Source organism: Salmo salar, chromosome 20 (assembly GCF_965601325.2).
Source record: "Salmo salar chromosome 20, fSalSal1, whole genome shotgun sequence".
In the NCBI taxonomy this organism is placed as follows: Eukaryota; Metazoa; Chordata; class Actinopteri; order Salmoniformes; family Salmonidae; genus Salmo; species Salmo salar.
In genome coordinates, this window is record NC_138310.1 from 17,698,997 (window position 1) to 17,711,031 (window position 12,035).

General features: G+C 46.4%; 1 protein-coding gene across 2 annotated transcripts in view; it reads left to right on the plus strand.

Annotated features, from left to right (window-relative positions):
* Nucleotides 1–12,035, plus strand: part of LOC106579992 (neurogenic locus notch homolog protein 1) — a 45,410-nt gene that overhangs the window by 20,437 nt on the left and 12,938 nt on the right. For both annotated transcript variants that reach the window (XM_014160491.3, XM_014160493.3), the window contains exons 5-19: nucleotides 3,252–3,374; nucleotides 3,714–3,947; nucleotides 4,219–4,374; nucleotides 4,948–5,133; nucleotides 5,323–5,436; nucleotides 7,270–7,383; nucleotides 7,507–7,740; nucleotides 7,881–7,991; nucleotides 8,746–8,938; nucleotides 9,120–9,265; nucleotides 9,397–9,510; nucleotides 10,355–10,474; nucleotides 10,623–10,775; nucleotides 11,066–11,294; nucleotides 11,594–11,795. In XM_014160491.3, the coding sequence (XP_014015966.1) occupies nucleotides 3,252–3,374; nucleotides 3,714–3,947; nucleotides 4,219–4,374; nucleotides 4,948–5,133; nucleotides 5,323–5,436; nucleotides 7,270–7,383; nucleotides 7,507–7,740; nucleotides 7,881–7,991; nucleotides 8,746–8,938; nucleotides 9,120–9,265; nucleotides 9,397–9,510; nucleotides 10,355–10,474; nucleotides 10,623–10,775; nucleotides 11,066–11,294; nucleotides 11,594–11,795 (2,429 nt within the window). The remainder of the gene's footprint in view (nucleotides 1–3,251; nucleotides 3,375–3,713; nucleotides 3,948–4,218; nucleotides 4,375–4,947; nucleotides 5,134–5,322; nucleotides 5,437–7,269; nucleotides 7,384–7,506; nucleotides 7,741–7,880; nucleotides 7,992–8,745; nucleotides 8,939–9,119; nucleotides 9,266–9,396; nucleotides 9,511–10,354; nucleotides 10,475–10,622; nucleotides 10,776–11,065; nucleotides 11,295–11,593; nucleotides 11,796–12,035) is intronic.

The following is a 12,035-nucleotide window of genomic DNA, read 5'->3' on the forward strand; positions in this document are numbered from 1 at the left end:
AAGACCAAAAAGACAACATGAGAACAAGTGGACATAAGCATATTTTTTGGCGATACAGGCATTTGGAATATCGCGCCCCAAAAAATATTCAAATTGATTTGTTATATCGCCCAGCCCTAGTGAGCTGTGTGTAGTGGCTCCACAGTGCATTATGTGTGTGTTGTGTGAACAGAGGGGAGCAGGATAGCATTGGGCCTTATCGTGAGGAAATGGCTGAATGATAACATCCTCGGAACAGAGCCTGCTAGTCCTGTAGACTGGGTTACCGCGACTGGACGTCCTCTCCCCTCTCCCCACAGGTCACCACTTCCACCCTGCCCTGCTCCAAAGCCAGGCTGAGCTAGACTTCCACTGAGCTCCCAGTAAGCACCACGCCACTTTCTTTGTGCCTCTCACACTGTTTTGGCCGTGAAGCATGGCTCTCAGCGAAACGCCACTGCCAAAGACAAATAATTGTGAATCAAGAGAAGTACTAGAATTGTCAAGAATCCAAATGGTGCTCAGATTCTACCTACGTGAAATTGGCAGTATAACCTCCTAAATGTCCCTCTTCTTTTCTTATGCAGCCAGGGTGCCAGACAATACCGTGGTGGTGTGTTGTGTAATGCCAGAGCAGGATGGTTTCTGTTATATGAAGGGAAGCTGTGGTCTGGCTGGCTGTTTGTTCTGACTGACACAGACCAAAGGAGGGTTGCCACCGCTGCCATTCATTCCCCTCTGAAGAAGGAGGCCGTTGACTGCTTCAACTGTAAAAGAGTTTCCCCTTGTTTTGAAAGGAACCAACCAGGCAATTTTGAAACTAGGAAAAACAAAGCAATTTTGGCGGGGCTGTGTGAGAGAGGGATGCAAAGAGACAAATATACTCAAATATACAATACGCTTCCTTTATATCAAATCAAATTGTATTTGTCACATGCGCTGAATACAACAGGTGTAGACCTTACCATGAAATACTTACTAACGAGCCCTTAACCAACAATGCAGTGTTTTTAAAATAAAGTATGAAGAATTTGCTAAATGAACTAAAGGAAAAATAATAACACAATATAATAGCAATAACGAGGCTATATACAAGGGGTACCGGTACCGAGTCAATGTGCAGGGGTATGGGTTAGTCGAGGTAATTGAGATACAGTGGCAAGAAAAAGCATGTGAACCCTTGGATTTAATAACTGGTTGACCCTCCTCTGGCAGCAATAACCTCAACCAAACGTTTTCTGTAGTTGCGGATCAGACCTGCACAACGGTCAGGAGGAATTTTGGACCATTCCTCCTTACAAAACTGTTATAGTTCAGCAATATTCTTGGGATGTCTGGTGTGAACTGCTCTCTTGAGGTCATGCCACAGCATCTCAATCGGATTGAGGTCATGCCACAGCATCTCATTCGGGTTGAGGTCAGGCCACTCCAGAAGGCGTATTTTCTTCTGTTGAAGCCATTTTGTTGTTGATTTACTTCTGGTTTTGGGTCATTGTCCTGTTGCATCACCCAACTTCTGTTGAGCTTCAGTTGGTGGACAGATAGCCTAACATTCTCCTGCAAAATGTCTTGATAAACTTGGGAATTCATTTTTCCGTTGATGATAGCAAGCTGTCCAAGGCCTGAGGCAGCAAAGCAGCCCCAAACCATGATGCTCCCTCCACCATAGTTTACAGTTGGGATGAGGTTTTGATGTTGTGTGCTGTGCCTTTTTTTCTCCACACATAGTGTGGTGTGTTCCTTCCAAACAACACAACTCAAATCTGTCCACAGAATATTTTTCCAGTAGTGCTGTGGAACATCCAGGCGCTCTTTTGCGTGCTTCAGACGTGCAGCAATGATTTTTTTTGGACAGCAGTGGCTTCTTCCATGGTGTCCTTCCATGAACACCATTCTTGTTTTACTGTTTTACATATTGTAGACTCGTCAACAGAGATGTTAGCATGTTCCAGAGATTTCTGTTAGTCTTTAGCTGACACTCTAGGATTCTTCTTAACCTCATTGAGCATTCTGCACTGTGCTTTGCAGTCATCTTTGCAGGACGGCCACTCCAAGGGAGAGTAGCAACAGTGCTGAACTTTCTCCATTTATAGACAATTTGTCTTACCGTGGACCGATGAACATCAAGACTTTTAGAGATACTTGTGTAACCCCTTCCAGCTTTATGCAAGTCAACAATTCTTAATCTTAAATCTTCTAAGATCTCTTTTGTTCGAGGCATGGTTCACAGCAGGCAATGCTTCTTGTGAATATCACACTCAAATTTTGTGAGTGTTTTTTATAGAGCAAGGCAGCTCTAACCAACATCTCCAATCTCGTCTCATTGATTGGACTCCAGGTTAGCTGACTCCTGACTCCAATTAGCTTTTGGAGAAGTCATTAGCCTAGGGGTTCACATACTTTTTCCAACCTACACTGTGAATGTTAAATTATGTATTCAATGTAGACAAGAAAAATACAATAATTTGTGTGTTATTAGTTTAAGCCTATGTTTGTCTATTGTTGTGACTTAGATGAAGATCAGATCAAATTTGATGACCAATTTATGCAGAAATCCAGGTTAATCAAATGGCCAGCCGGAATGTGTGTGTGTGTGGCGTCAGTGTGTGTGTGTGTGTGTGTGTGTGTGTGTGTGTGTGGTTAGAGTCAGTGAGTGTACATCGAGCCTGTGCAAAAGAGTTCGAGCAAAAAATAATAATAATACGAATAAAATAAGGGGGTCAATGTAAATAATCCGGCTGGCCATTTGATTAACTGTTCAGCTCTCTTATGGCTTGTGGGTAGAAGCTGTTAAGGAGCCTTTTGGTCCCAGACTTGGCACTCCGGTACTGCTTGCCGTGCGGTAGCAGAGAGAACAGTCTATGACTTGGGTAGCTGGAGTCTTTGACAATTTTTAGGGCTTTCCTCTGACACTGCCTGGTTAAGAGGACCTGGATGGCAGGAAGCTTTGCCCCAGTGATGTTCTGGGCTGTACGTACTACCCTCTGTAGCGCCTTGCGGTCGGATGCCGAGCAGTTGCCGTACCAAGCGGTGATGCACCTATAGAACTTTTGAGGATCTGAGGGCCCATGCCCATGCCCTCAGATCCATGCCCTGTGTTGGTGTGTTTGGACCATGATAGGTTCTTAGTGATGAGGACACCAAGGAACTTGAAGCCAAGGAAACTTGAAGCCAAGAAAATGTAACATGACCCCTTCTGTTGAGATGGGACTTATTTAAAAACTACACTGTCTAATATGTGTGTACTTAACATTACGTCCTGTGCTCTCTAGGCTTCTCAGGTCAGAACTGTGACGCCAACATTGATGACTGTCCAAGACACGAGTGTCAGAATGGAGGAACCTGTGTGGATGGAGTTAACACCTATAACTGCCAATGCAAACCTGAATTCACAGGTAACTAACTATACAGTACCCCCCCCCCCCCCCCCCACTAATTTCTACACTCACGGTAGAAGTTTGTTAGAAATACAGATCTAGGATCAGATTACTAAACCTCAATCCTAACCAAGACTATTGGGCTAATAAAAACATATCTGATCTTGCATCAGTGATTATGGTGTAACTTTTACCCTACTCCGATCTCTATAATGGAAGCCTCCTTTCTTTTGACTCTTATGATTAGTACTCATCTTTGTCTCTCTTTGACTCTTTTGACTTGTGTGTGTGTGTGTGTGTGTGTGTGTGTGCTGTGGCTTGTTGATAAGGGCATTTACCCCATGTTCTCCCCTATAGGCCAGTTCTGTACAGAGGACGTTGACGAGTGCCAACTGATGCCCAACGCATGCCAGAACGGTGGAACGTGCCACAACATCTACGGTGCCTACCAGTGTGTGTGTGTCAACGGGTGGACGGGGGACGACTGTGGAGAGAATATTGACGACTGCGCAAATGCGGCCTGCTATCAGGGGGCCGTCTGCCACGACCGCGTGGCGTCCTTCTTCTGCGAGTGTCCCCACGGTCGCACAGGTGATCCGATGGACTTTGGTCTTCTTCCTTTCTCATAGATTTTCCATGTATCTGACCCTGAGCTTTGCACACTTGTATATCTACTACTTCATGCTAAATCTCTCGTGGTCACTAGTGATACTAAACAGGTAGCGTTTCCTCGTCCAGTGCCGGCAGCACAGATAGCTATAACGTGGTTGAAAAGCAACAGCTACATAAATAACTTTAACGAAGTAAATGACTGCAACGACTAAACCGGTCAACATCTCCTGTTGTTCTTGTGCTGTGCCAGGTCTGCTGTGTCACCTGGATGACGCCTGCATCAGTAACCCCTGTCAGAAAGGCTCCAACTGTGACACCAACCCCGTCAACGGCAAGGCCATCTGCACCTGTCCCCTGGGCTACTTTGGCGCCGCCTGTGACCAGGATGTTGACGAGTGCTCGCTGGGTAAGTAGACTCAGACCAGTGACGGATGCTTTTCATAAACAGCTTCTATCTCAAGGCCGTCAGACTGTTGAACAGCAATCGCTAACGCAGAGAGGCTGCTGCCGACGTACAGACTCAAATCATTGGCCACGTTAATACATGGATCATGTCACTTTAAAAAATGCCACTTTAATAATGTTTACATATCTTACATCACTCATCTCGTATGTATATACTGTATCTTATACCATCTATTTACATTTGTGTGTATTAGGTAGTTGTTGTGAAACTGTTAGATTACTTGTTAGATATTACTGCACGGTTGGAACTAGAAGCACAAGCATTTCGCTACACTCGCATTAACATCTGCTAACCATGTGTATGTGACCAATAAAATGTGATTTGATCTGAACACACATTAGATCACTACAGGAATAGGTTTGGTTAGTTTGAACTAGAAATGTGAATCGCTCAACACCAGAGAGGGCAGAGACACAGACAGGTAGCAACCACCACACAGCAGCACGAAGGAGCACGCCCTGCAATGTGTTTAAGGTACACTCCATGTCTATCTCTCTCTCGCTCCGTGTCTAGGTGGCAACCCCTGTGAACACGGAGGGAAGTGCCTGAACACCAAGGGATCGTTCCAGTGTAAGTGTCAGCCCGGCTTCTCTGGGGCTCGCTGTGAACACGACATCAACGAGTGCCTCTCCAACCCCTGCCAGAACGAAGCCACCTGCCTCGACCAGATAGGAGGCTTCCACTGCATCTGTATGCCAGGTAACACACACACACACGGTTAATTACCAACATCAGTATAAGTTCTTCTTGCTAGCAAGTTTAAAGACACCTTTTTAATCAAAGGGTGACCACACTCTAAACCTAATAGCTGTAAAGTCAGGAAATCTGGCAAAGTTACTGTACACTGACTAACTAACCAGGCCTTGTTCCCCTGCTAATTGGTTAAAGGCTACGAGGGACTGTTCTGCCAGATCAATACGGACGAGTGCGCCAACAACCCCTGCCTGAACAATGGGAAGTGTATCGACAAGATCAACACCTTCCACTGCCAGTGCCCCACAGGTGAGCCCTGGTGCGTCGCAGCGGGAGGAGGGGGGTCGATCACCCCGGACAGGACAGGCGCGGGAGGCGGACTCTAATCCTTGCCTCAGGCAGGCTTTACCAGGCCAGCTCCCGACGAGGAGGAAAATCCATGAGGAAGTTGACACTTTGAACAAGTTTTTACTCTCAACTCTGATTGAGTGTGCAGTTTGGATGTAGCTAGCCACAAGAAAGTTAATTGAGAACTAAGGAAAGAAGGACTAAGAATAGTAGCTGAATAGTGTTGTGTTTCCACGTATTGAATTTCTGTATAGTTGGAGAAGCTGTTGTGAGCTTTCAGTTTTGTGTGTATTAAAGTTTGGAATTTAGATGATTTTATGAGGTATTTCTCCAGGGGTTCCAGTGGGGTTAGACTATGTGACGAGAGATATTGAGGGTTTTGTGAGCAGAGGAATGCTCTGCTGGATAAACGCGAGGCCGACCGACACGGAGGAAGGTTTCTCACCCTCTAAAATGCGTTTTTGTTTTCATTCTTTCACCAGAGCTACTGGGCTGGAAGTATTTCTGAAGGAAAATAGTGCAGTTCTCAGTCGGTTCGGATCAAAGACCGTTCAGAAAGGCAGGAGGCTCCTTGTGTTGAGAAAGTGCAGTTAGGAAGTTGAGGAATTAATTGTAGGGAGGTACAGCAGAGAACACAAGAGCTTAGCTTCTGAAAAGCCCCCCCATGTATATGGGACAGGGCAGGAGAGAGGCCTGAATGAGACAGTGGTGAAAGTGGAAGGGGTGGGAGGTGGTGTTGGCGTACTGGAGGGGACTGAGACACAGACGGTTATGCTCTAAAGGGGGGGGGGGGGGGCGAGAGGGGAATTGCCTTCTTGAGATGTAAATTTGTTCCTGTGTAAGCCCAGGCTGGGGTAGGGCAGGGTCCTCTCCTTTCATTTCTGTACACACCATCTCCATGGAAACCCCACTGGGGCGGTTTGAAATGTCTGATTCCAGAAGCCTGGGCTAAATCTCCTCTCTGTGTTGTGTGTGAGGTAACGTTAGCATGGGCAGTCTAAAGCGAAAGGGACTCTGGGTTGTGAATGGGAAAATCCACTGGGAGCGGAGCAAACAGATAGACATGTAGCCACTTCCTATCGGGGTTAGTGACCACTGGGATGTCTGGCTGGCTGCTTGGCTTAGACCCCTGTGTTCCAATTGGGGGGGGGGGGGGATCTCTTAATCTCTTTATCAAACAGAATCCATCTTCTTACCGCTTAGAATGTAAATGTGCTCCAGCAACAGAAGTTGTAAGAAGAAACAAACTAAAACAGATTAGAAAAACTAGAGAAAAAATGGGAGCCTGCTGGTTGATTTTGAATGACGAGGGATTTGAATAGCTGAGTTCAGAGGTCAAGCTGGCCCTTTTGGGCGCGGCGGGCGGGGAGAGGGGCAAGACAGGAGAATGCACATTGTGATGGAAAAGTTTTGGGGGACAAAAGAGGCAACCGGCTCGGCTTCGCGTTGCATTGAGCAGACAGTCCCCCCTTTGTCTCTCACCCCTGGTCATGAGGCCTTGGAAGTTTTTCTCCCCTTCTTTTTCTCCCCCCTTTCTCGGATGCAGTTTTTTGGGGGGAGAAGTGATGAAAAGGAGTAGAAATAAACGAAAACAGAAAGCTTGTAGTATGGCGGAGATGTTGATTAATATGCAGCCACCTCTGTCGTTGCGGGCTCTCATAATGTATGTTCCAGGGCAAGAGTGGGAATAGTTTGGGCTTGGTTAGATCACTCGAACCCCCCACACACACATACACACATACGTGCGCACACACATGCACACAAACTCACCCCCACCCCTTCTTGTTTTTCTAGGCTTTGCTGGGAATCTCTGCCAGATAGATATTGACGAGTGCGCCAGCACGCCTTGCAAGAATGGCGCCAAGTGCACGGACGGCCCCAACAAGTACACCTGTGATTGCACTGAAGGTATACAAAGCAACAACAAAGATTTTTTTTTTAAATCAACCAACACTGATTGAATAATTTACTCATCCTGAATAGTATGGGGAGAAATGAGACAAAGTGACCAAATTCTTCTCTTTCCACCAGGTTACACGGGGCAACACTGTGAGACTGACATCAATGAGTGTTTCTCAGCCCCCTGTCACTATGGTACCTGTAAAGACGGCCTGGCTTCTTTCACCTGTTACTGTCGCCCTGGTTACATGGGCCGGTTGTGTGAGACCAACATTAATGAGTGTCTGAGTCAGCCCTGTCGGAACGGAGGCATCTGCCAGGACCGCGAGAACTCCTACATCTGCACCTGCCCCAAGGGCACCACAGGTCAGACACACACACACACGCACACTAAAATACTTCTCCTCTTAACTCAAAATTGGCCTTCAATATAAAATCATCCAGATGTACTTTCATCTGTGAAAATGTAATTATAGAAACTTTGATGCTAATTTCTTTGCCCCTAGGTATAAACTGTGAAGTCAACCTGGACGACTGCAAGAGCAAGCCATGTGACTACGGGACTTGCCTCGACAAGATCAACGGCTACGAGTGTGCCTGTGAGCCCGGCTACAGCGGTAAGTAGATACTGTAGGGGACCAGTTTGTCAGACTGTGGCTACCCAGGTGGAGACTTGAAGGGGGTACTCCTACCGCCGTGCGTGTGCGTCTCCTATTCAGACCTCAGGCGAGGGGAGGACAACAAGGGCGTAGAGGGCAGCATGAAGGGATGGAAGAGAGGGAGGGCTAACAGATGGTGAGCGAACGCACTCCTTTTGAGGCCTTCCGTGGTGGTGTCACTTTCCAGCCCCTCCCTGTCCCCAACCTGCTGCCTAGACACACAAGCTGGCCTCTCTCGCCAGGCCCTGAAAGGACCAACACCCACCGGGGATTTCACAGGAGAAAAGATCCCCTGAAAGATTCCTGAAAGTTGATCTTTTAAAAGGGGAGAAGTTGGTCTATGCTGAATGGCTGCGGTGCTTCAATTGGCCGACAAAAGCAGACTTAAAAACCCCATGTTTCTCGAGATGGATGCATTTACTTTGGGGACATAGAGCCCATTGTGTGGTCCATTGTCTGGTGTAGTATGGGTTGTGCTTTGTATTTTACTTCAAAATTATATCTTCATAGAAATCTAACCAAAGTCCAAACTCCAAAGACTACAAAATAATATTATGTTAGGTCTAACCATAAAGCATTATTCATTTGTATCATTTTTGTTAAACCAATTTCATGCGTTTGTAAACCATAAATGTTCCTAGTGGTATAAGGTTGAGACGCTACTATACGAGGGGTCGGAGAAGAAAACATGTTCATGGGTTCTGCTTCACAGGGACCATGTGCAACATCAACATTGATGAGTGTGACCTCAACCCGTGTCACAATGGTGGCACCTGCATCGATGGCATCAACAGCTTCACCTGTTTGTGCCCAGAGGGTTACCATGACACCACCTGCTTCTTCCAGGTCAACGAGTGCCTTAGCAACCCCTGTATCCATGGCCACTGTCAAGACAAAGTCAACGGGTGAGTCTGCCTCTTTCATCTGTCTCCATGGCTCCTCCTCCGAAGGAAATTACATCGTTGTGTTTAATTTACATCTAGAAATCGGTCCCTACGTGAATGGTATGGAACTATGAATATATAGTATCAAAGTGAAAGATAATGTATGTTTCTCTAATACTGAGCTTTTCCATCTTGTCCTTAGTTACAACTGTCTGTGTGACAATGGCTGGAGTGGCAAGAACTGTGACATCAACAACAACGAGTGCGAGTCCAACCCCTGCATGAACGGAGGCACCTGCAAGGATATGACCAGCGGATACGTCTGCTCATGTAGAGTGGGCTTCACTGGTGAGTTGGTGTGTGTGTGGTCCTCTAGATCGCACTCCCACCATCAGTACATTGTACTGTTTTTATCTATTTGACCCTGACTCAAACTCCAACGATATGTGCTTCATATCTTGTTGACCTTTTGATTCCAGGTCCAAGTTGTCAGACGAACATCAACGAATGTGCCTCCAATCCCTGTCTGAACCAAGGGACCTGCATCGATGATGTCGCTGGCTACAAGTGCAACTGCCTACTCCCATATACCGGTATGAACATATTTGTCTATTGTGAAATATTTGTCTGAGTGTCTGTCAGTCTAAGTGTGCTGTTTTGTATTCCCTTGCTGTGGGGCTCTACGTTGTTGCCTCTCTATGGCATTGGACATACAGGAAAAACATGCTCTGGAAGACCAAGCTGTCGATGAAAGTTCAGCAGCAATCCTTCCTCTTGGCTAAAAGACTCCAGCGTCTGGTGTGTTGACGTTGGCCCTCCATGACAACTTCGCAAGTGTCCCTGATAACAGCACAATATTTTTCAGCAGTCCTCACGTCCTTTCCTTTCCTCCCTTGTTGTATTATTTGAAAAAACAGATAATGATGGACTGCCTTTGGGCAAGCACATTTGTTATTTATTCCCTGTCTTTTTGGAAAAATTCTCACAGCGTTGGGACCTGATATAATAGGGGTTGGGAACGAACGACCCGGCTGCTTGACACATTTCCTGTTTGCAGACTTCCTGTCTCACAGAACAGCAAATGCCTTGACAATAGCAGGAAACGTCAGGCTGCTTCCTGTCTGCGCTGGGTGTCGTGAAAACATAAAGGGAATTGTCTCCGCAGGCCCGAACAGCTCTGCTCTCGAACACTCACAGAGCTTTACACTGTGGGCAAGAAGCCTCCTGATATCCTCCCGAATGAAGTGTTTAATGTCCAATAAAAGCATTATCTACGTAGGGCGGTCTATCCAGACACCCACTACTTCCTGTCATGATACTCTGGTTCCGATAAACAATAGTATTAGACATGATAATAATATGAGAATTTTAATATTGAGCATAGTTAATGTCCATTATCTAAAAGTGTGTGTGTGTGTGTGTGTGTGTGTGTGATAGGTGAGAACTGTGAGACCCTGCTGGCACCCTGCAGCACCAAACCCTGCAAGAACGCAGGTGTGTGTCAGGAGTCTGAGGACTACGAGAACTTCTCCTGTGTGTGTCCAGAGGGCTGGCAAGGTGAGGGACAATATCTGTCATTCTTCTGCATTTATATACACATATGAAAATAGACAGAATATCAACAACAACAAAAAATGGGCAAACGATCTCAGTGATGTATGTGTAGTAAGCCTCGCCCCTCCCTCCTCTCCCCTACCCTCTATAGGCCAGACCTGTGAGGTGGACATTAACGAGTGTGTGAAGAACCCTTGTCTCAATGGGGCCACCTGCGAGAACACCAAAGGAAACTACCGCTGTGGCTGCAAGGCCGGCTACGCTGGCCGCAACTGCGAGACCAACATTGACGACTGCAAGCCCAGTAAGTCTCCTTTCCTCTCATCTTCATGACTTCCTCATGAAAACAGGTGGATATGAGACAGTGGCCATGTCTCAATACTCTGAACTTGCTCCCTCTCCTTGGCTCTTTTCTTTTATGACTGATAGGTTAAAAACTAGATAGGCCTCTAAAATATCTCTATAACATCTGCCTTGTGATCAGTGGGGGGAGAAAAAAAAAATACAAGAAAGGAAGCTAATCAAGACTATTGAGCCGCAGCCAGTGTGCTAAGCTATCAGCTAACTTTTCTCCCTCCTCGCTCTCGTCCTTAGACCCATGCAGCAATGGAGGTTTCTGCCGGGACGAAGTGGACAACTTTGTGTGCACCTGCCTGCCTGGTTTCCGTGGCACTAAGTGTGAGGAGGACATCAACGAGTGTGACAGTAACCCATGTAAAAATGGAGCCAACTGTACAGACTGTGTCAACAGCTACACCTGCACCTGTCCCTCTGGCTTCAGTGGGACACACTGTGAGAACAACACGCCTGACTGCACTGAGAGGTGAAGAGAGCTCGGACTCCTATTTCTTTCTGTTTTATCTTCCTCACATGGCCTGTTGCGTCTCTGTCACAAACGATGAATATAGCTCTGACCTAACTTTTTTTTTTTCTTCTCCTGTCCACTTCTGCCCCCTGTGGCAGAAAGTTTAATAACACTAAATGACTATGCTGTTATAGCCCAAGATGTTCACACTCATTAAGTCACTTTACTAATTGGACTAATAAAAACCGTTGAATCCGGCTTTGACGTGATACGTCTGGTATTGCTTTATTGATGTTTTGATGGTCTTTTATCCCCAGCTCTTGTTTCAACGGTGGGACTTGTCTGGACGGCATCAACACCTACACCTGCCTGTGCCCACCTGGCTTCACTGGCAGCTACTGCCAACACGACATCAACGAGTGTGACTCCAGACCCTGCCTGAACGGAGGCACCTGCCAGGACAGCTATGGAACCTACAAGTGTACTTGTCCCCAGGGCTACATTGGACTCAACTGCCAGGTACAGTGTAGGCCCAGTAAAATGTGACTTTGTACTGGCTGTAGGCAATATACCATGTTGCTATTGTCAAATAAAATGTGCTTTAAGGAATCAAATACTTGGCTAAACAAAGGTGGTATGAATACATTTAAGTTAAGGCGCACTACAAACGTTAGCTATAGTGATGTTTGTAGCTGTGAAACAACCGTGTACATTTCCAGTCACTTTCACCTGTCTACTCACCTAGTGACTAACTGTGTC